This window comes from Artemia sp. Qi Xiang Cuo, chromosome 4 (assembly GCF_049724085.1).
Source record: "Artemia sp. Qi Xiang Cuo chromosome 4, ASM4972408v1, whole genome shotgun sequence".
Taxonomy (NCBI): domain Eukaryota; kingdom Metazoa; phylum Arthropoda; class Branchiopoda; order Anostraca; family Artemiidae; genus Artemia; species Artemia sp. Qi Xiang Cuo.
The window spans coordinates 64,992,915-65,017,934 of record NC_142797.1 but is presented as its reverse complement, the minus strand read 5'-3'; the positions used below and the strand labels follow the sequence as shown (position 1 = coordinate 65,017,934).

General features: G+C 32.2%; 1 protein-coding gene across 2 annotated transcripts; it reads right to left on the bottom strand.

The window, feature by feature from the left end:
- Positions 1–20,568: 20,568 nt before the first annotated feature.
- On the bottom strand, positions 20,569–24,159 carry LOC148953337 (uncharacterized). Of its 2 annotated transcripts, none has more exons than XM_089087628.1 (2): positions 24,122–24,159; positions 20,569–21,671 (listed from the first exon to the last, which is right to left on the bottom strand). In XM_089087628.1, the coding sequence occupies exon 2, from the start codon at positions 21,502–21,504 to the stop codon at positions 21,091–21,093; it is 414 nt and encodes a 137-aa protein (XP_088943754.1). In that variant the 5' UTR covers positions 21,505–21,671; positions 24,122–24,159; the 3' UTR covers positions 20,569–21,090. The 2 variants fall into 2 exon arrangements, with proteins under 2 accessions (XP_088943754.1, XP_088943753.1); XM_089087627.1 differs by lacking the exon at positions 24,122–24,159 and adding an exon at positions 23,079–23,419.
- Between the last annotated feature and the right edge of the window lie 861 nt (positions 24,160–25,020).

The following is a 25,020-nucleotide window of genomic DNA, read 5'->3' as shown; positions in this document are numbered from 1 at the left end:
TTCAAGCGCCTTAAGTTAACCCCTAATATTGACCAACTGGCACAAAGGAGACACTCTTCAATCGATGATGCCGAATTGTTCAAAGCTATATTTAACTGCCTAAATATAGGTGGTTTCATCAATGATGTATAAATTCTATTATTAAATAATAATTGTCTGATTTTTATATTTGATTTCCCAGGACGCCCCTGACATAATCATACAATACGAAAAAGGTTAAATGGATTTATCCGAAGCCTATAACTGAAGAAGAAGAAGAAGTCAATGGTTTGTGTTTTGTCGACTTTACTGGATTATAATAGGATTATACTACTTTACTGGATTATAATAGGACGTAATTTTTGCGACTAGTAAATTTACATAAAAAGGCAACATCTTGTTCAGCCAAAAGCGAATTGTCCCAAGAACAAGGCTACAATTTTATTCTAAGAAAAGAAGAAACATTCAAAGATTGGGATACATTCAACCCAGAAAGAAAAGGGGCAAATGATCTGAGGCCTGTTTTCAGGCCATCCAGATCCAACACGGAGTTCGACTTGGGGTTGTGCAGACTATCGTTTTGAGTGCCGTGTTCAACACGGGTTTAGAGTTTGTGTTCAACACGGGTTTGATAGCTAAAACGATATCATGCAATCATTTGGTGAAAATTTTTAAATTGGACCCCTATGCAGAAAAGATCAAAGGATTTATGATTTGTATCTTTTAATAAGAAATTAATTTATCAATGGTTGTTTGTCTTTAGTGTTTTACATTCTCGGAGGTTAGGCTATTTGGCTGTCCCATGTGTAGGACAACTTTTTTTGTCAAATATTACTCTAGGCTGTATGTAGCCTATATAAACTGTTTCTGCTACATTAATTAGTATTTTTATCCAAATGATGAATTTAATGTTTCTTCTGCCAACTTTGATATTTTCTAAAAATTAGCCTAGGCTACCTTAAATCACAGCTTGGATTAACCTAGCTAAACAGCTTCTTAACTTAACAAAAAAACTACAATTTTGTTGGGATAACAAAAAAGTACCTTTTTTGAAGGCTATATATTTGTGGTAAAGCTTTCTAATTATTAATTGAATAAAAATGTATTAAGACGCAAAAACAAAGTTTCAAATTATCACTTTTTAAGATAAAGATACAAATCGTGGAATGTGTGGGCTTGAAGGGAACTTGCTCAATAACCAATTTCCTGGCTAAATGCGTCAATGTACCGGAAGGAGGTGGTTAGTTTTTCGTATATATACCTTGATTTTTGAGACTGAAGACAGACTTTTTGACTTGCAGGGTGAACCTCTGCCCGTTTATTTTCTCATTAGAAATACCTTGGAATCTTGTTGGATCAGTTTAAGTGTCTGTATCTTATTAAATATTATTGTAGTTTTTGAGACTTGTGGTCTAATTGGGGCAGCCAGTCCCAGTAGCATATCCATATCTGTAATGATTATGTGTAAATTGAATAAAGGTATTGTGTTTTAGACAACCTCTCTACGATCTACCTTTAGCCCCTCGGACATACCCAGTCAGTAGGCCTCATTAGTTCAGTCATAGCCTAAGGCACGCTACCAAAGTTTAATTACCTTAGCGCCAGAGTTTATCTCTCCAGTAAAGGGAGAATAAAGGCATCTACGACTACAACCCCCAAATACCATAGATATACACTTCATAACAACTGGTGGTCGCTGGAAAAACTGGGTCGAGAAGGCTAAATAAAAATAGTAGATTGAAATAAGATGGCTTTACCAGAGGAAAAGATGACTTCCCTATCAACAGTACTTGAAATTGCAAAAATTATACCAGAATACGCGGGAAATTCAGATGTAGATGAGTTTATCAAAAAAGTAAAGATATTCGACGAACTAACTGAATCGTTTGAGGATAAGGTCAAAGAGCAAAGCGTGGCAGCCAGATTAAAGGGAAGCGCCCTTAAACATTTTGAGACAATTAAGGAAAAAGAGCCCAAGAACATAAGTACTCTAATTGAATTTTTTAAAACAAAATTCATAGAGACAAGCATCTCCGAGAGGTTAAGAACAGAGATAGTCACATTCAATACCTCAACTAGTATCAGGGAATATGCCGAAAAAATTTGTAGATCCGTGTGTTTACAATTAGAGAAAGTCGGAAATGACGAGACAGTACAGAAAGTACAACTACATACTTTTACCCAAGGGTTACCAAAAAAAGTTATTAAGACTAATATTATCGCGGAAACCTGAAAATTTAGAGCAGGCTAAAATACTAGTCAAAACAGAGGTAAAAATTGACGAGGCTATGAAAAGTTTGACCAGATGTCAATAAATAACACAGGAGCCCAAGAAAGTATAAAATATGAAAGGGGACAGAAAAGGGTGAGCCTTGAGGAGCCAAATCATGAACCAAAAAGGCGCGACGGAGGCCGAAGGTCGCCGTCTAGGGAAATAGCTGACAGATTCCACAACCTTGAGAGATTAGCAGCTAATAAATATAGAAAATAAGGGCACCCTACCCCACCAAAGACAGATAGTTGGGGAACCAACAAGGACAGATCAAAAATATTTAGAAATAACCAGGAAACAAACAAACAATTTAAGAGAAAATTTTATTGCTATTATTGTAGCAAATCAAACCACTATGCAGCAGATTGCTGGCATAGAATACGCAAAGAAGGCCAGACATACAAGACAAGACACCAATTCAGAATGCGGGGGGACAGAAATTAAGGAAGGCAGGGAACAAATAATACTTTGCAAACACCTAATGATATTCTTGAATTTAGGCCTAGGAGGCAAACGGTTAATAATACCCAGGGTCAAAGTAGCAGCGCTGAAGAAAACTGGGATAATCCCAGAAACTTTTTGCCAAACAGTGGGCATTTAAACGGAGCAACCAGCCTGATAGGGGCGACAGAGCTGTTTTCTTACAAAGACCCCTATATAGTTTAGAATGTTGTGATACAAATGCAAATAATAATAGTCTACCGATTCTACGTTGTTTTAAAATTGATTGTTTTCAAAATTTACCATGTTTACTAGATATAAGTGCATCTAAATAATTAATTCGAGAAGAAGTTTTTAAGAGGTTTCCTCCTAGTGTCAAAAATCATGTAAGCAGATGCCAGAATACCCTGACATCAGTGACAGGGCACAAGCTGACAATTTTGGGAGAATGTCAACTGAAATTTAGTGCAGGGGATAAAGAAATAACAGTAACAGTAATAATATGCAAGCAGCTACCATTTCCTTGTATTCTAGGAAAAGATGCCATCAGAAAATATGGGATTGTATGGGAACCCATATTCGATACAATAACCATAAACCAGGCAAATGAAAATAATAGGCAAATTTGCGTAACAACAAATAACGAAAGTGAAGATTCGAATTATAACCTAAAACTAAGCGGAAAAATCGCCATAGAAGGAGAACGACAGCTCAAGTTCTAGCGACAGTAAATGCAAAAGTAGGAAAGGTTAAAACAATGGATGCCATGATAGGAGGGTACACCATAAAAGAATACCCATTGATTTTCGTGGAAAATCAAGTTATAAAAATTGAAAATGGAATAAAATACTTAAAACTATCAAATCTAAGTAATAATAAAATAAAACTGAACCAAGTAGAACTTGGATCAGTAGAAAAGATTTCAAATTCAGAAATAAAATCTATAAGCAGTCCAGAATTGAGCGTAAACTTCACTAGCCACGAACATTTATCCTCATTAAAACCGCAAACACAAGATAAGTATGGGATGTCGAAAACAGATTTTTTGTAACAATTTGATTTAAAACATTTACCAGAGAACGTAAAAAACCAGGGTGGAAAATATTCTTTGGGATTTTAGATGGACTTTTGCAAGACACAAAGCGGATTACGGATTGACTCACTTAATCACGCACAAAATATCAACAGAGGGCCCTCCAATCAAAAAATCACACCGTATAAAACACATTATCATTTAAAGCCATGGCTAGAAAGCCAGATAAAAGAAATGGAAGATCAGGGAACAATTAAAGAAGGTGTTAGCGATTGGTGTTTTCCACTAGTAATAGTCAAGAAAAAAGATAACACCTTGAGATTATGCATTAAAATCTCAAGAACTTTAAAAACTTTAAATCACTAAATACCGTCACGGTTAAGGACGTGATGAAGTTACCAAGAATTGATGCAATTTTAGATTCGTTAGGGGGTTCAAAATATTACACTAGTTTTAATTTAATAGCAGGATATTGGCAAATCGCTTTAGATGCGGAAACAAAGCATAAGGCTACAGTAATCTTAGACGATGGAAAAACGTTCACATTTGAACGTATGACGTTTGGCTTATCATTTAGTCCAAATTGTTTTAGTCGACTAATGAATTTGGTGTTAAAAGATAACGAACCAAGAAGGAAAAAAGATACCTTGGCTTATTTAGATGATGTAATTTTGTGTAATGAAAACCTGGAAGACCACTTGGTCGGACTTAGAAAAATACTGGAGAAGTTTGAAAAAGCAGGCTTAAAATTAAACCAGAAAAGTTAAAAATAGTAGTACCAAAATTAGCTTTTCTTGGAAACCTGATATACCAAGGTACTATTTCACCAAATCCAGAAAAATTTACAGTCATAGAAAATTTACAACCTCCTAAAGATCAAAAAAGCTGCAGATCAGTTTGCGGTTTGTTAAGCTATTTCAGACGATATAATAAAAATTATGCCACAATAGCACAACCTTTGACAAACCTTTTGAAAAAATCAGGTAAATTCGAATGTCCTTGCGGACGCAAAATAAGCCCTAAATGAAATAAAAAGGCAACTATTACTGGCACCAATACTAAAACTACCAGATTTGTCACAAGACTTCTGTTTGCAAACAGATGCTTCGGGGTACGGTACAGGTGCCATATTATTAAACATAAATTCTGAAGGAGTAGAATCAATAGTTCAATACGCGAGCAGGTCAATGTCTGAGGCAGAAAAAAAAATTCTCGACAGTTGTAAGGGAGTGTTTAGCAGTTGTAGCTTTAACAGAATATTTTCGACAATTTTTACTTGGAAAAAAAATCATTTTACGCGTAGACCAAAAATCATTAATTTGGCTACATACGATGCAAAATAATTTAGCCCGGCTGACACGGTGGATATAACGTCTGCAAGGATATTCATATACTCCAATATATATAAATGGCCGTACAAACCTTTTACCAGACTATTTGTCACAAAATCCAGATACGGAAGGAAATTTGATAACAACCATCCAGAACGAACTGGGAGGGCTAGAAATACTGTCTAATGAAAATGTTTCGAATCATCAAGATACAGATGATTTTTGTTTAGCAATGGAATCCTTTTTATCAAAAGGAACGGGACTGCCAGAGCACTTTAAACATTTTTTAAAAGACTTAGATAATTTTGATCTGGACGAAAGTAAAAATCTTCTAGTAAGATATCATAGACCATCGCAATAATATAGAAAAAATGACTTAAAAATTATTCCAGTAATTCCAAAATCTCTGGAAGGAGAAGTTTTACAGATGGCACTTGCAACGATTGGCTGTCACATGGGAGAAGCAAAAACTATGAAGAGGCTGAAAGAAAATTTTTATTTTCCAAAAATGTACTCAAAAGTAAAAGCTTTTATACAAAGCTGCCAAGAGTGCGCCAAACAAAAGTCGCCACCAAGGACCCCTAAGGCTGAATTAGTTCAATACCCCACCCCTTCAGGGGTAGGAGAATTAATTCCAATAGACATTTGGGGAGCAGGAGGAAGTTTAACAGTTTCTAGGAAAGGAAACAGGTGCGTACTAACCACAGTCAATCATTTTGGTTTGTACTTATAGGCTTTTCCAATTAAAGATGAAAAGACAAAAACCATTGCGAAAGTTTTGGTCAATCGCCTATTTCTGAAACACGGGATTTTCCCTAGAGTTTTACTTAGCGACAATGGGCCATGTTTTAGAACAAATTATTAGACGAAATTACAGAATATCTGGATGTTAGACGATGGTTTACCTCGTCTTACATGGCAGCAGCTAATGGGAAGGTTGAACGTAAGCATAGGGAATTAGCTTACATGCTGGGAATACATGCAAGAGAGGAAAATGAAAATTGGGATGAACATTTACCATTTGTAGTCTTTGCAATAAATACGGCTTTTTCACGTTCCTTAAAAGAAACGCCATTTTTTTGCAACATATAAGAGATCTCAGAATTTGTTTAGATGAAATACAAAATGACAGAATATATTACAACCTAGACCAATATAAGCAAGAGATGGTGATGCGAATGAAAAAAGCTATGGAACAAGTTAAAGACAATCTGGAAGATGCGAAAACAGAACAAAAAGAAAAATATGACAGAACAAGCAAAAATAAAACAGATTACTGTTTAGGAGACTTGGTTTTTGTTTACAAAACGAATCTGGAAGGAACAAAAAAGTTAAAACCGAAATGGAATGGACCATACAGGATTATAAAAATCCTACCAAATAACTTAAAATATGTTCTAAAGAATCAGTATAAGGAAAAGGAAGAAGTAGTACACCATAATAGAATGAAAAAGGGATATTTTTCAAAACCGTGGAAAACATAGCCTATTCTTTCAGACGAAGAAATAGAAGAAACAATTTCACCAGTATATATCAGAAGATTATATGAATTTTGTGACATATTCAATGAGCAAAAAGGGTAGGAGAACAGGAAGGAGTGTTTAGCCCAGTCTTGACTACAAAATCTCCACAACAAAGGAGAAAAAAGGGGAAATATTCGATACTCCTCGGATACTAGCGATGAAAATAATCAAACACAACATAAGGATTTAAAATGTGATAAACCAAGGGTAAAATTCACAGAGGAAGAAAAATAGGAAGGAACCAATGAATTATCTGATTTTCGTACATTAGATTCACCTACAGTCTTAACGCAAAAATGCCTTTTGGAACAAACACCATCTACCAGACGCGAGCTAACAGAATGTGACACTGAAAATTCTTCTAAAGAAACCGATATAACTAAACCTGGGCCATCGTCAAGAAAATCCTCTATAAGAGAAAAATTATGAAGAACAGTAAAGAAACCAAAGGGGCAGCAACCAGTTCCTTAGTCAGCAGCACAAGTAGCTATAACACTTATGAAAAAGGCCAAACATCAAGAGAAACAAAGATTAAAGATATTTGACGAGGCAACAGAACAGCACTCGGACTCAGAGCCATGTAAACCACACTATAGAGACCACGGAAAAACTTGCAAATATTATAAAGAAGAAAAGCAAAAATTTGGGGTCCAGAACTCTGACCAGGAAACGGAGAAAGGCAGAACAAGCGCAGCCCCCAGCAGATTAATCTTTGAATAAATCGGTTGTAACGGAAAAAATAATAAATAAAAATAAAACGAGTAATAAGGCTCTAAAGAAATATCTATATTTTCTTTTTAATCGGTATATAAATAACATCAAGTTTTCTTTCAAATATATATCACCAGTAAAAATTATTACCGTTACGTTCTAACACTAAATTATTAGCTCCGATCTGAAGTGACATCATACGTCCCTGCAAAAATTTTGTTTCCAAAACGAGATAAAACTTCGCGAAAGATGTAATGTCAAGACTGGTATAAACAAATTAGGCTTCATTTCATAAAATTAATAAGGCCACGTAACTTTTAAATGGGTGTAGGAAACAAATTGAATTATACATATTTGAAATCAGCATTAAAAGGTGGTTCTTTTGATATGTATATTGGAAAAATATTTTTCGGGGGGATAATAAAAAAAACGAAGGAGGTTAGTCTACTGAAATAGGGTCATTGGAAGCTGGCAAATTTCTGAGTTGAGCTCAATCACTGCTGGTCTCTCGTTGTTCAGTAAATGCGAAGCATCTACTGACCTTTGACTCTATGAGGTGACACTTTCAGTCGAATTAGAAAAAAATTATTTTTAAGAAATTTAAAAATAATAATAATAAGAAAAGCAGCAAAAGTTTAGATTAAGTGACCACTAGATATATAAGCTAGATGTCATCTTGTTATAATTAGTTATAGTCTAAAGTAATACTTTTTTATTAGTTACAAATGGTAAAAAGAAAAAAAAATTAAAGAAGCGCTATAAAGGTTTAAGCAAAACTTAGAATAAGCTTAGAAAGCAAAAAGAATGCTTGGTAGAGGAAACGAAAAGTGATATAAAAATAAATTATAACCTAAAAACTTACGAGGAGGTAAAAGCTAAGGACAAAATCCATTAAAAATAAACAAAAAATTAAACCTCATCTTCACAAGCAAACTACAGTAGTTCAAGATAATAATTTTAACTCTAGCGATGTTTTGGATCTGAGAAAACGAACTGGCAAAGGAGAATCCTAGTTTAAACAATTGGTTTTCACCTGTGCCAACCCAAACACCCAAATCCCAATCCGTTGAACCCTAACACAAACTAAACAGTATCTACTTTTTCTTTGAAAATAAAATATAGCTTTACACAACAAAAGAAAACTCGCAGTAATGAACACTGAACAGAAATTCATTCTTGTAATTCTCCCAGATTCAAGCTTATCAATAAACCACAGATAAGGAGCACCGAATTCAAAGTTATTTAGCCTTGCAACGGAAGTATTGTCTCTCTTTCTTTGGCAAATAAAATAGTAATTAAAGCTGAGATAAAATTGGCAACCAGTATATCGTAAACATGGCATTTTAAGGAAGAAATGAGAACTGCCAAATGCGGGGCAAAACTTAATTAAAAGTGTTCTAAAAAAAACATTAGCTGAAAAACTACAGTACTTTTTTAACACGAAAAGTTTCGAAGAAAAAATTTAAACAATTTCAATAATTACAGGCTGCAAAAATTAGACAAAACGCCCCCCCCCCCCCACCTCTTAAAAATATGGAGATAATGAATTTGACCATAGAAGAGCAATCAGCATAAAAACTTGTTAAGGGTTTTTGGAAAATACGTGAAACATATAAATATAGGCTTAGGAAAGACATATTTTACTGAAAAAGCGGGAAAAGACTTGAAAACCCCCTTAGGCTCCATTGAAATAACGAATAAAAAAGAGAGAAGGGTTCAAGTTGAAAATATAGCCAGACGAAATTAAAAGGAAAAATAAACTGAATGAAGTCAGTTAAACTCTTTTAGACGCGCTTATTGAACTTGCCGAACGAACTAGTTTGAAAAGTGTACTAAATAAGTACACATAAATAGCATTAACACTAGAGAGCCACTATTACATTAGTTAACGCAGGCCTAGATTAATAGAAATATTGGAGAAATCCTCAAAGTAGTCAAGAAAAGAAATTTGGCTCTCTTATGTGGAAGTCGTTTTCAGAAAAATGACTAACATGGCATTAAAAATTAAAAAAAATTCACTTAATATCCATAAGGACTTAATTTGAAGTTGAAACCTAAGACAAGACCACTAAAAGTGGCGAAGTTAAAGTGAAAATAGTCATTGTCACTTGTATGTCAAAACTTGAATTACTGTGTGTCATGAAGGCCAGGTATTTTCTGCAGAAGGGCCACATTTCTGATAAAAGAATAGACCAAGAGAAAATTGTGGCAACAAATCAAAAAGTGTGACAATAATATAAATAATTAATTATTGTGTGTGCAGGTTCATAATAGTCCTTTTAGCTGTAGCCATGACAAGAGGACCTGGAAGCGTTATAAAGAGCTACCAGAAGGCAGTCATGGTAAGCGAACCTTCAGAGTACAGGCAAAGTCATTTGATAATGGCATAACAGGTATAAGGTGAACAGCAAAAATTTTTTAGCTTATCAGATAAAAGCTGTAAATAAAGACTTGCAACAAAAAGACATTAACGGTGAAAAAAGAGAGATTACAGACAAAAACGTTATAAAACTGTCTCAAGTACCTAGAAATTCGAAAAGATTTGAAAAGCTTGAAAGTCTGAATAAACAAACATGCTTATAAGCTAATGGCAGTTAATGACACAAGTGGGTTTGAAATAGAACCAAAGTTTTAAAACTAAATGTATATAGTCGTATATGGGAAAAGTTATATGGTTGTAACAAATGTAATTGAGAAAATATCTACTGTTATAAATATATTTCGAAAACCTTTTAGAAACAGAGAATTATATTTAAAAAAAAAATATTATAAAAATGTAAATAGAAAAGTTATGTTATATGAAATATTGCCATGCCCTTATATTGAGGGCAATCACAGTTACTAGTTATAGTGCATAAATCTATTTGTTGGAGTTGCTTTTGTTTTGTAAATGTTTTAATTACCATTAGGACTTATCATATAAAAGTCTTGACGGACTTATTTAAAAGTTGTACAACGAATAAGTATTGCAGTGATTAAATAAATTATTAAAGTACATTACTATTATTTGTTTTAACAATTAAGTTATGTATCAACATAACTTTCGTTAACATATATATATACATATATATATCCTAAACTATCCATATAAATAGAGTAATTAAATGTTGAGTATTTGTGTTTTTTTATGTTTATATCATTCAAGAAGTATCCTACATTAATACTTCATAAACAATTAACAAAACAATAATTGGAATTAATTCCAATGCTTATCTATACCGTGCATTATTTTTTTAATGCTTTAAGTTTTAAACAGTTGTTAAATATCCTATTTAGTTTTGCGAATGAAAAAAAATATTTATGTAAGCTATTACACAATGCTTATATATATATATATATATATATATATATATATATATATATATATATATATATATATATATATATATATATATATATATATATATATATATATATATATATATATATATATATATATATATATATATATATATATATATATATATATATATATATATATATATATATATATACTATGTTTTTATCAACTTTAAGTTTTAACTAGTGATTTAATTTTATATGTAAATGTTTGACCTCGAGTCAACGTATTAATAATTTTTATTGTGAAATAATCCGTTTAGTATTAAGTTTGAAAGAATAATCCAGCAAGAAACATAATGTTTCGATTTAAGCGGGATAGTATTTTTGGAGTAGTTAAAAGAGAGAAAAGTAAATAAAAGTAATTAAACTTTACGAAGTTGAGTGTTTCTTTCTAATATATATGTAAAACTATATGCTTTTATATGTATACTAATGTGGATATTTATTTTAGAAACAGCCTCAGCTATTTTTTTGGAAATCAAAATTTTGATAACATCCTTTTGGAGGAATTTCTCATTCATTTCTTTGATCCATTTTTGGAAATTAGCAAATTTTAAAGCCAGTTCAATTAGATCCTGATAACATCATCTCATACAATCAGAAACCAAACCATACTTGATCAACTGATATTTGGAAACTATAGACTTTACTACAAGTTCATCAAAAGTGAGATAAAATCAGAACTTAATTTAGGACTAGTTATTGTGCTACATAGCCCAAATGGCTTATGTTATTGAAATATGTGAAAATGCTTCGGGCTGGAAAAATATGTGAAAATCTAAAAATCAGTAATGTTATATGTAATTTATCCAAGGTAATTGAAAAACGAAAAATAAACGGTAGATCAACCACATCACACAGATAAATTAAATTATTAATGGGAATTAAATTTAAACTCAAATAATTCATAAACTTTTCTAATATAAATTGAAATCTAATTTAAGCAAAACCACTAATATTATGTTTAAGCCGCTTAAGGTCAACTTAAAACAGAAGATGCATATTAGAAGAATAAAAAGAGTATTTTTCAGTACTAGATACAGAGAAAAAGAGAAACAAGGATGAATTTCGAATTGAAATCCTTCGACAGAAAAGAACATGGCCCATATTGGACCAGAAACATAACCCTAGGGAAACCCATTGAGGGTAGATGCACATAATGACCCAAAGATGGCAGCACAATAGCTATAAACGAAATTAAGTTGTTTTAAAAGTAAAATATTGAAAATTGGGACAATTCTTCTTTAAATGGGGAGTATTGTGGTAAAGCTTTCTAATTATTAATTGAGTAAAAATATATTAAGACGCAAAACCAAAGTTTCAAAATACCACTTTTTAAGATAAAGATACAAATCGTGGAATGTGTGGGCTTGTCGGGAACCTGCTCAATAACCAATTTCCTAGCTAAATGCGTCAATGTACCGGAATGAGGTGGTTAGTTTCTCGTATATATACCCCGATTTTTGAGACTGAAGACAGAGTTTTTGACTTGCAGGGTGAACCTCTGCCCGTTTAGTTTCTCATTAGAAATACCTTGGGATTTTGTCGGATCATTGTAAGTGTCTGTATCTTATTATATATTATTGTAGTTTTTGAGACTTGTGGTCTACTTGGGGCAGCCAGTCCCAGTAGCATATCTATATCTGTAATGATTATGTGTAAATTGAATAAAAGTATTTTGTTTTAGACAACCTCTCTACGATCTACCTTTAGCCCCTCAAACATACCCAGTCTGTACGCCTCATTAGTTCGGCCATTGCCTAAGGCATGCTACCAAAGTTTAATTACCTTAGGGCCAGAGTTTATCTCCCCAATAAAGGGAGAATAAAGGCATCTACGACTACAACCCCCAAATACTATAAATATACACTTCACAACAGTTTCACAAAGTTTATCTCCCCAATAAAAGGAGAATAAAGGCATCCACGACTACAACCCCAAATACCATAAATATACACTTCACAACATATTGGCTTTAAAATACACTTTTCTATCTATCTATCTAATATGCAGAATAATTGTACCAAACGCATTTTGCATACTGACCCGCTAAAAATTTGTCCCATGAATAGGCATATTCTATACATTACTACTCAAAGAATTTAACATTCCTTGTGACTTTTGGGCTATAAGTTGTATTTAAACTAAAGATAAGTAGTGTTTTGCTTCTTTAGTTTGAAATTTTGATTAACTTCACAAAGAACTATCTTCATTATTTTCCACTTCTTGAGAACCTTCATTAAAATTTATAAAATGTTTTGCACAGTCCCTCAAAAGTCCATTAAAAGAAATTTTGTTATCCAAAGAAATACAACATTAGTATTTGTCATCCATCATATAAAATTGAGAATTTTAAATGACTAATATTAAAAATAGAAAAATTTTACATAATAAAGTTCCATGGTTAATTCCACCCTTAAAAGCAATCAACTTTTGTCAAAATTCAAAACCATGTATATACAAGACTCAATTGATTGATTTTTACTCTTTGATTGATCAATGAATCTTTTGATTTGACTCTGGTTGATTTTTATATAAAATGACCATACACTTTTATTCTAGGTGGAACTATGAAAGATGAACTAATGTTGTTTGAAGCATTCATGCAAATCTGGAATGTTGATGAAATCTTGTAGCCAATGAATTTAAAACCGCTTCTTGAAGAGCACAAGGAAAATAAATATAAACAACTTCTAATAGTGCATTACGGTAATTATCTGGCTTACAAAAAAAAAAAAAAAATGTCTTCCTACTTTAGTAACTGAAATAAATGAGCACTTGAACAAGGTCTAGACCCTACTCATTCATCCAGTTCCCCAGGACTAAACAGTATAACCAATCCGACAATCCGAAAATCAAGTCCAAAATAGAGCAAAATCAGCATCAATAAGCATACGTCAATGTTCCAAAACTAAGCTATAGCACCTTAAATCTACAAAAGCATTATATTCCCAAGGTGATCACCACATGTCGGAGCTCATCAGATGAAAACTCATTGCCTAAATGGGTTTCGGCGCTTAAATTTCATTACCCAGGCAATATGAGCGCGCCATGCCATATTCTGGCATACCCCTATGTAGTAACATCAATTTAAAAAACATAAAAAAAATCCAAAATATACAAAAAATTAGAATATTTACCCCAGAAATTTTTTTTTCAAGCATCCTTAACCAACCTTCAAAAAACAGAGAGTCAAACCTTCAACCAATTCAAATACAAATAAACAACTAACACTAGTCCTCCAATCGGACCAATTTCACTTTCACTCAAATTCCAAAAATTAAATTCCGAATATTACACCATAGTTTTTACCACAAGTGTCGCAATCCAACCCTCAACAACCGGGAAGATAAACCAAATTCCTTCAACACGTTACCGTAAAATATCATTCAAGATATCTTGATAACTTTTATTATACTTTTGTAAAAGCTGATTATACTTAAAACAAAGCTTTTTAAATTGCCAAGCAAGTTTATTGGTGGAAAAGCCTCTTATGATTAGCTTCTTGCTAAGTAACATACATCTATTTCTAAAATCGATGTAATTAGTACAAATTCTTGCATATCTAATAGTTGGGAAAAATACGATGAATATGTTATATTTGAATGAATATTACTTTTTGGAAATGGAAAATTAACTATTTCAAAATTAATATCGTCTGTTTTATTATATATTTTAAAATTTATTGTATTATTAGGTATCACATTAATCTCTAAATCTAGAAAATGGTCATATTTGCCATTTCCATTACTGGATTCCAGCTTTAACTCTGGTGGATATATTTTACTTGCAATCTCTAAAAAATTTGAACAATTTATCACCAGAAGGTCATCTAAATATCTTTTATTATTTGAGAGCAAATACTTTATATTACTTGGATTCTTTTATCCGTCATATAATCGTATTCTAAATAATTTAGAAATAGATCCGCTATAACTGGACTGGCATTACCCCCCATAGGAATTCCATTACTTTGATAATATAGATTGCCATTAAATTTTATATAAGTATTAAATAGAACAAATTCTAGTAGATCAAAAATCATATCTAGGCTATAACATCTTGAGCTAGTTGTACTATTAAAATAATTAGTCCATCTCGCCTTCTTATTATACGCATCAATTTTTAAAAACGGCAAATTAGACAAAAGAAAAGCTTTCTTAATAATTTTTTTAAAATTTATAAATATTAAATTAATAGGTAAATTTGTATATAATGTAGTTAAATCAAAAGAGTGGACTGTTTTGGCTGAAACCGAAGCCAGAGAATCTTTTACTTGCAGCGATTTATTAACGCTCCAATATGGATAAAACTTAGAAAATTCTTTAATTCCCGAGCAATATGCCTCAAATTTATTTTTGATTTCTCCTAAAATACACAACAAGTTAGTAGCCGCAACTCTGGTCGGGCACCTTGCTGCACCCACAATAAAGCGTGGTTTCGGGGGATTTTTATGAAATTTTGCCGTCCAATATAAAAACCGAAAATTTTTATCATTATCATTAACCTTAATATTAAATTTTTTAAAAAGTATATCCTCTATTCCAATCAATAGACTATTATTAACATCTTGAACCTTTTTATATGTATTTGTTGTACTAAGCTCCTTTGTTAAAACATCACAATAAAGCTTCTGACAAATTATTGTAAAATTATTATTCGCTTTATCAATGGGTACAATTACAAAATCCCTCTTTATATTATCAATTGCTTGTTTTATCTTAGAATTATAAAAAACTGCATCATTATCATGCTTATTTGTCCTTTTATATATCTTATTTCTAATAAGATATATAAGATATTTCTAATAAGATATTTCTAACCTTATAAATAATTAAATTTCACCAATTCTGAAAACTATTTTTTTTAATTTTCTCTTTTTTGCAACAATTATCAATAAATATTTCGAGATTATTATTTAACCCTCTATCCAGATTCGAGGGTTTTAGATGATTTGAAAGACGGAATTGAGCCCCCATTTTCATTATATTCTACAATTCGATTTGCTTAATTATTGTTAAATCACCTGTAATAATATGTTCGTAAGTTGGATTAACAAACGATAACAATTGGTCACACTTACAAATAGGTTTCCAATTACTATCCGTGTCAAAATTCTTAAGTGTTAAATTATAATTAAAAATCATTTGTCCTATCGTTTTTGAAAATTTACATGTTATAATCAGATTATTCTTATGCTTCAAATTACTAGGAAGGGCCTGTTTCACATCAGCCTGGTTTAAAATTCCAGGTAAATTTATATCCTCTATTTGTTTACTTATAAAAGTTATAGGTAGATATAATCTCTTCTCCTTATTAACAGTCTTATCTGACTTTTTATCTTCTGAATTACATTTAGTTCTAGCTAGAATACATACTGTATCATAAATCAGTTTAATTTTTGAGTTACATGGTGTTTTATTATTTACATTCCAAAATAATTTTTTTAAATTATTTTTTGATAACTTATTTAAACATTTTATTATACTAGCCATACCATTAGACTTAAATAGTTTGCACAATTCCTTCAAATAAATATTTAAATCTATATTATTTTTTCTATTATTTTTCCTATGCCCTCTTGGTCGAATTTTACGTTTAAAGTGATGATTAAAAGAAGGATGATCAATTAAACCATTTATAAAATTAAAAACAACATTAGATATGTCTCCATATTTAGCCACTCGGTCATTTAACCCGAACGGATAAGCAGTATCGAGGGTATGGATCCAATAGTCTTCACGCTTACGTAAATTTATATTTTTCTCTTCTTTAGTTCGATTACTGAATTCCAAATTTTCTAAAATCTTAATAGTTAAATTAGTTAAAGCACAAGTACCATTATTACAATGTTGTACTAGATAGATATTCGTTTTTTACCCTTAATTGTGCTTTTGTGCCCCGAAAATCTCTCATATATGTTATTAATACTTTCCTCCACATATTGTAAGCCACAAATTTTACGCTCCAACAAATAGATGATATTATTTGTTTTACAATTTACCCTACCCCGAAACAAACAATGAAACTTTTTGTTATATAAAGTACTTTGTACCATAGCCCTAGGGGTGAAATAATCTCGGCATAGAAAACAACGACCAGTACACCTACCAATATCCGGTAGACCGCTTTGAATCTTACTAGCATTCGAATTTATCATTAAAAACCAGGTAAAAAACCAAAAACGACAAACAAAACAAAATCCAAATCAATCCAAAAATCAAGCATTGTTCCATTAACCATAACACCAAAAAACAACCCAAAACCAAAAATAAAATGACTTCCCAGAACAATTATCCGTCTCAGGTTAAAACCTGGATCAGGGTTAAGGTCTGTCGGGGAAAATTTTTTTTAACAATTCCTCCACCAGCACTAGATCCAACCTGAAATCATATAATGTATTACGGTAATTACTTGGCTAAAAAAAAAAAAAAAAAAAAAAAAAAAAAAAAAAAAAAATGACAATAATGTTGGAGCAGTCAAAAATGATACATCCAAAAGTTGAAGGTTACCATGAGTTGATTGTGGAATCATTGAGTGAGGAAAGATTCCGTGAACACTTCAGACTTAAAAAAGGAACTTTTAATGCAGTTTGTACAATATTTCTAAATGAAAGAGACCTAATAGTACAGTTTTTCCCACAAGAGTTCAATGACATTCAAGAAAATAGCTACAATAAGCCTATAAAATTCAGGAAGGCCATGCAAATAACACTTTGGTATCTTGCAAATACTATTTCAATGAGGGATGTTGGTGATTGTTTTAATGTTGCTAAGTCAACTGTATTCAATTGTGTCAGAAAATGTTGCAGTGTCCTTACAAGACTAGCCAATAAATTTATTATTTGGCCTAAGGATACAAGGGACTGTGCAAGCATTACTTCCAAATTTTTATCTATTTCTGGTTTTCCAAATGTGATGGGATCAATAGACGGATGTCACATACCTGTCATATGTCCAGCTGATCAACAAACAGCATATCGTAATAGAAAGTGTGGGCATTCTATAGTGCTCCAAGCAGTTTGTACTGCAGACAAAGTTTTTGTTGATGTCTCAACAGGATACCCTGGCTCAATGCATGATGCTAGAATATTGCAGAATGGTGGTATATTTGAAAAAGCTACGTCATACCAAATTAACAATTTCAATGATAAGTCACATTATTTGGTAGGTGACTCTGCCTATCAACTACTTACATGGATAATGGTACCTTATAAAGACTTTGGGTCCCTTTCTCAAATTCAAATTAAATTCAATAAGAACCTTTCAAAGGCAAGAGTTGTAATTTAAAATGCTTATGGAATGTTGAAGGGAAGATTTCGCAGACATCAAATGTTGGACTGTGATATAAACTTTACCCCAAATGTCATCATAACTTGCTGTGTGCTGCATAATCAGTGTGCCATGGAAGGGGACCTCATAGAAGAGTGGTATGATGACAACATTAGTAGAGCAAATGCAACAGTGCAAATTGAAGAGCCCCTAAATTTCAATGCAACGGCGTCATCTGAAGCTCATGAAATGAGAGATATGTTAGCTGCAAGCTTTTGAAATAATTTTTTTTAAATAAAGCACTTCTTATTAGGTGAACGATTAGTTATTCAGGAGCTAACAAAAAAAGGACATAAGGTCCTAACATGCAAAGCATAAAAAAAGAGAATGTAGTATAATTACATAAAATTTTAATAGATTGGATTTTCTGATGAAAGACAATCAAAAGTATTGTGAAATATTGTAAAATTAAGAAGAAAAAGCTTCCCCTACAGGTTGATAAAAGTTGCATCTTTTAAATAGAAAATTGTTGTTTCATAACTTAGCTTTAAAATGGCAAACAAAAAACACAATAGGAGACAAGCTGTAGCCAATAATGTTTTTCAAAAATGACAGAAAAATTTCACTCAAACATTTGTTGTCCTTTTCTTCCATAAGAAAAGTTTTAATTGCTTGCTCTGCATCACTAGAAGTAAAATGGCTTCTGTATTGAATAAGTGTCAACTCTGAAGGAAGCTGCAAGAGTTCATGAGTACCTGTAATAGACAAATTACTTCATAATCATAATTAACATGATTTTTTTTTTTTTAGCAAAACATCAAATGACATTGCTACTGAATTTAAAAACATCTCTGGCTTCCCAAATACTGTTGGCTCAATTCATGGTTGCCATATCCCCATCATTTGCCCAGCGGACCAGCAAGTTGCATATCGAAACTAGAAGTGCCAACATTCAGTGACTCTACAAGGGATTTGCACTGCTCAAAAGATGTTTACTTACATTTCAGTCGGCTATCCTAGGTTAATGCATGATGCTAGGGTTATTCGGAAGAGTGGAATATTCAGTAAGGCCACAAGTGACCAGTTGTATTTTGCACAATGGACAATACCATTTAGTTGGTGATTCTGCCTATCCATTGCTGCCATGGCTTATGGTACCCTACAAAGATTTTGGTGCTTTAACCAATTCTGAGAAGAAATATAACAAAAAGCTTTCTAAAACTCGAGTAGTTATTGAAAATACATTTGGGCTCTTGAAGGGCAGATTCAGAAGACTCCATATGCTTGATTGCAAAATTGACTTTGCCACCTATGTTATAACAGCTTGTTTTGTTCTAAATAATATTTTTATGTCCAAAGGTGACCTAATCCAGGAGTGGTATGAAGAAAACGACGGTATGCCACCCCAGGATTCATCCTCAGAAACTTATCAAAGTATCAGTGGCAGGTCACCAGCTTCAACTGATGCAATTGCAAGACGGAAAGTTATAACTGCTAGTTTATGAACATTTTTTATGAGCTTTAATTCTTTCATTATCTGAGTTATTTTATTAATTCTTTATTGTATGTTTTGTAAACATATTTTGCAAGAAATGTAATCAACGCCACTGCTTTTACCCGCCATCAAAATTTATCTTAATATTTTGAATAGTCACTCATTCACAGCTAGTTTTTTTTTGCTGTTAGAACCCAGCAAATAATTTAGCATATCTTCTACTAAAATCCAAAATTAGGAACTCAGGTCTTTCTTCTTTTCAAGAGCCTGGGGAAACTGAGATATCTTCTGACAGCTCTACTTTTAGTCTGGAGAGGAGTTAGTGCTATAGATCATGTTCCCTCAGAGCCATCCACCTACCCCCCAAAAAGATTTGACTTATTATAAATTTCATGTTTTCACATCAGTTTATGGGCAGTAGTTTCAAAGCTAACATACATTGAACTTGATCATTGAAATGTGTTGGAATATTCATTAAGCTTAGCAGCCTCATCATTAAGGTTAGAATTTTAGACTAGGCTGGTTTGGTTGGTTGAATTCTAGATGATGGCCTTTGTACTATCTTTGGAAATAGTTAAGCTTGCTGAATAAAATTTTCAGGAATTGATTTAGAGTCCAACAGTGGCATCAATTGGGAGAGGGCTCTCCTCTAATTAGGATTTTTTTGTGGGGGGGGGGTCTTGTCTGTTGTCCTGACTGCACTCAAATTCTTGATCTGAGTCAAACTAGTTTCTCTGTATGTACTTAGAGATAATCAGCTTAGTCTCAGTGAGATAAACTACTATACAGGCATATTTTTGTTAAAAATTTAGTATATAGAGCTGGTTAGGTATTTGAAATAGTGCGTTCTAGGTGGCATGCATTCTATATTTCTCTGTTGTAGTTTCCATAACTTTGTTACTAAAATATAATATTTTTATTATAGTTTGGTATGTTTCATTATGATTAACCTAATTTCACTTCTATAATAAGGTGGGATAACAGACAAGTACCTTTTTGGAGGTATTTTCAGTGATAAATAACTTGTTTTGGTATTCTCAATATAAGAAATCTCCAATAATACCCATGTGAATAAATAAATTGCCCCCTCCCGTCTATATTTTCATATATTTGTTCCATTGGAAGCTAAACTGTTATGCTGGGAAATTTATCTGAACACATTTTGGCTCCAAAGTACATTATTGTAAAAAAACAAAAAAACAATTGTCTTTTGTTTTTAGGCAACAAGCCTTTATCTAAAATGGGAAATGTTCTGAAAGTTCTACTTACCTAGCTGAACAGTTTTTCAACTTAACAAAAAGCAGAAACCAAAATTGAGAGGGGGAGGGGGAGAGAGTAAAATGTGCGAACCTGAACTATTGGTGCCAATTTTCTAAATACTACAGACATGCAAAATACCAAATATAGAAACTAAAGAAATGCAATATATAAAAAGTTAAAGAAGAAATCAAGATCAATCGCTGTCACTATCATCATTTTTCTTTTCCTATTCCCCCCTTTTCTTGTTTTTATTAGTTGTGTCATTAATGACAAATTCTGATTGTATGCCTCTTTCTGTTAGGCAATGAAAAAATGTCTTTTTTCATTAGGTCCAAGACACTGGACCTGAACTCTTGGTCTTCTTGCCCTTTTTTTTCTTCATCTTTTTTCAGTTCGTCAATTCTTTTTGATGTTTCTGCTGTAGTTTGTCTTCTACTGACTCTTGGCTATAGGTGGTGTGATGGGGCTGTTAGGAGTAGGGCTTATGTCAATATCTACTGTAGGCCTATCACTACTTTGTCCAGCACTAGAGTTACGCTCCATTGGATCAATATCTACTGGACCCCTACTTTGTCCAGCGCTGGAACTACCCTCCATTGGATCAAAATCCACTACAACATTCAAAGTATTTTTTCTTGACACATCTACAAAATTTTTTAAGGTTATTGATGGATCATCCGATAGAACAGCTATTATCTGTTCATAAAATACAGGTTTTTCCATGGGAGCAGCACCAGTCCTTCTGGTGTTATCGTTATATTGTTTTATTTGTTTTTTTAAATTGTTCCATTTATTCTTATATTTTTCAGTAGGAGAATTTCCAAGGTTGTAGCCTTGGCCAACCATTTGCTCTGCAAGTTTCTTATAAATTATGTCTTTTCTGATTTTTTTGGATTATAGATTTTCTTTCATGTCCTCTACAATCTTAATTAGATCTATTGTTGCAGCATTCTCCTTTTCAATAAGCCTTGGATCTTTGTGTTTTGCTGTTCACAGCTCATCTTTGGATGAAACTAAAATTAAAAAAATATTAAGGCTAATTCCAAATTGAAAATTGGACAAGATTCAAATTATACTTGTGACTATATCAAGCAAAATTTATTCCATAAAAACCTGAAATTATTTCTAAACTTGGAAATAAATACATTTAAATGTCTGCAAAATATTAATTGATATGGCTTCAACTCATAATTAAAATTACTTAAGTTTTCAATAAAGCGCTAGTTTTTTAGAATTCCATAAATACCAGGAGATATCAAAAGCCAGATTGTTTGAAACAGTCTTTCAGATATATGTTAAATAAACTTAAAAACAGTTAATTTAAGTCTGCTTTAAGTTTCAACTTCACTCTTTACTTTCATCATAAGAACTTATAATCACTGAAATATCACTAGAAATTTATCCCTGAAATATCACTATACATTTATCACTGAAAAAAAAATCGTGCAGGCACTGGAAACTGGCAAACCTATTTAAAAAATAAATTACCTCAAGTAAGTTTTCATAAGGGCTTGTAAACTTTTAGCTCCTCTTTTGAAGCAAACAAAATACATTTTGGAGGAACTTTTCAATCACTGTTATACTAATTTGTTCATCAACTTTAACTAACTACATCCATATTAAAAAATTTCAACAATTACACAAACTAACATTTTAAAATTGAAAGTGTAAATTTTAAATTCCCTGATTCTTGAAATTGTCAATGGATAGAATTTACAAAAGATAAATAAAATACATATTTGAAATAGCTAGTTGATGTCTTTGTATGCCTCTGAGTTTTCTTACCTTTTGTCAATAGACTAGGCCCTCTGCCCTTACATGATGTAATCTGTAAATAATAATGTTCTTTTTCTTTGTAATTTATATTTTATGGCCTACTATAGTAGGCCATTCTAAAATTCTTTTCCAAAGAATTTCAAGTTCCTTGTCTTCCAGTTTTGTTAACATCACAAAAAGCAAACAGAAAATAGATTAATGAGCCATATTAACCTAACTTAGATTAAAGAACATATGTGCCACTTTTCTCAGTATAAAGCCTACAATAATGCCCATTGTTCCAAAATCCTTTTTCAAAGAATTTTGAGGTACTAGTCTTCCATTTTTGTGAACATCACATAAAACAAACAAAAAATAAATTAATGAGTCATATTAAAATAAGTTAGATTAAACAACACATGTGCTACTGTTTTCAATATAAAGCACGAATTTTCCAGCAAATAATAATATTTTGGCTATACACTCACAGCCAAGAAATTTTAGAGACATTTTTTTAAATTTCAATCAAGTAGTTGATTAAAATAATATTTTACTTAACAATGATGTACTTCAGAAATCTTGTTATTAGCATATTTTTAAAATTAAAAAAATAAGAGGCAATACATATTGGTTTTTCAATAATGACAAGAAAATTTCACACAAACATTTGTTGTCCTTTTCTTCTATATAAAAAGTTTTAATTGCTTGCTCTGCACTACTAGAAGTAAAATGGCTTCTGTATTGAAGAGGTATCAACTCTGAAGGAAGTTGCAAGATTTCATGAGTACCTGTAACAGACAAAATACTTAATAATCATCATTAACATGATTTTTTTTTTAGCAAAACATTAAATTCGATACTTCACTGGTTAAACTAGAACCAAAGGCTCTCAAGTTGACATGAAATTAATTACATAAAATATATAGCCAATTGGAATTCAATTGATATCAGCAAGAAAATGAACTTCATATATTGTGTAAAATTTACTTTAGCATAAATATGGGTAAAATATATATTATTTTAAGCAATATTGTGCCACATCACTTCTAAATTTTATTCACTAAGTGAAGAAAATTTGCATTTCCCTGACCATTACAAATTAAGTTACACATTAGATTTTTTAACACCTTATTAAGCAATGTATGATAATTCTAGAGTTCTCTGTTTTAGCCCAGATCTCATATTAGGTTATAAAAGTTAGTAAAAAATCAGTGTGTAAAACTGCATAACTTTGTAAACAAGCCATTTCTAGCCATACAATTGTCTATTCTATATGGTAATATATCTTTGGTTTACAAAATACTGTATGAACAGTAAAGTTACATCAACAACTGTAGACAATATATTAACTGTCCCCTTCCTGAACTTAAATTTTCTGTCCCCTTCCTGAACTTAGTGGGCTGTCGTCTGGAATCTGAAAGGGCGACAAAAAATAGGGGTCGATGAAGAAAAATGTCTTAATTAAACAGCTTTAGAGTCTGAATGAGATATAACTGCGCTTAGTTTCAAAATTAAATACATTTCAAGTTTCTAGCTGCTTCCTTTTGTCATGTTTGGCAATGTTGATCGACGGATTTTCTTTCTGGAATTGCAGCTGGCTCCAGTAAATCTGCACTTCAAAGACTTAGAATGTGGTATTTTATACTAAAATCGCTCGAACACCTCCAAAAACTCAATACAAAAAAAGAAAATCAAAATTCTACCAAACCCTGAGAGCCATATCCCGATTTTCTCCCGAAAATTGTCAAGATTTTACAGATTCTTTGAAAAGATAAGTGGAAACACTGCCCCGTGCCTGAAAACGCAACTCTGATGTTCAGGACGAACGCCGGTTAAATCAGGATATTTTCAGGCTAGAGCGAGAAATATTATGTACGCATTCTTATACTGATTTTCATAAAATTAAGGCTATTTCTGACAGTTCTTTTAACTTTAGATTAGATTTTGTAGACAAAGACTTTTTGGGAAACTGCACCATTTAAAGTTGGAAAAACTCTATTTTAAACCACCTTTTGTCCCAAATGCGTACCCTGGTCCTGCTGTGATAATTCTCAGCTCCATACCACTTACACCGGAGCAAAATCAGGTTCTGTCGAAAGGATTGAAATTTCGAAAATTACCTTATAGTGAAATACCCTTTCGAAAATACCTTATAGTGAAATTATCGCGAACACAGAGGGGGCTTTTCATGACTCTCGTGCGGATATTGGAGAGATTGCTGAGGTTAGAGCACAATTTGTTGAAACTTTGTTGGATTCGCCTTCTGTTAATAATCGAAATTTAAAAAATTTTTAGTAAAAATGAACACTTGGTCTTACACGCACTTCATAAAGATCATTCTAGGATTATTATTACAGCATATAAAGGCAATATTGTTGTTGTATTAGATTAAGATGATTGCGACATAAAAGTCAGAGAAATTTTAAACTACTTTAACACATACGAACAATCAGCCACCGACCCCACAGAAAAAATTGTACGGGAAGTCCAAAAAGAGCTTTCTTATCTAAAAGAAAAAGGTGAAATTACAGATCAGCTGTTAGAAAGGTTTTACCCACGCGGATGCACGTCCCCTCTCATTAATGGTCTTCCTAAAGTTCAGCCCTG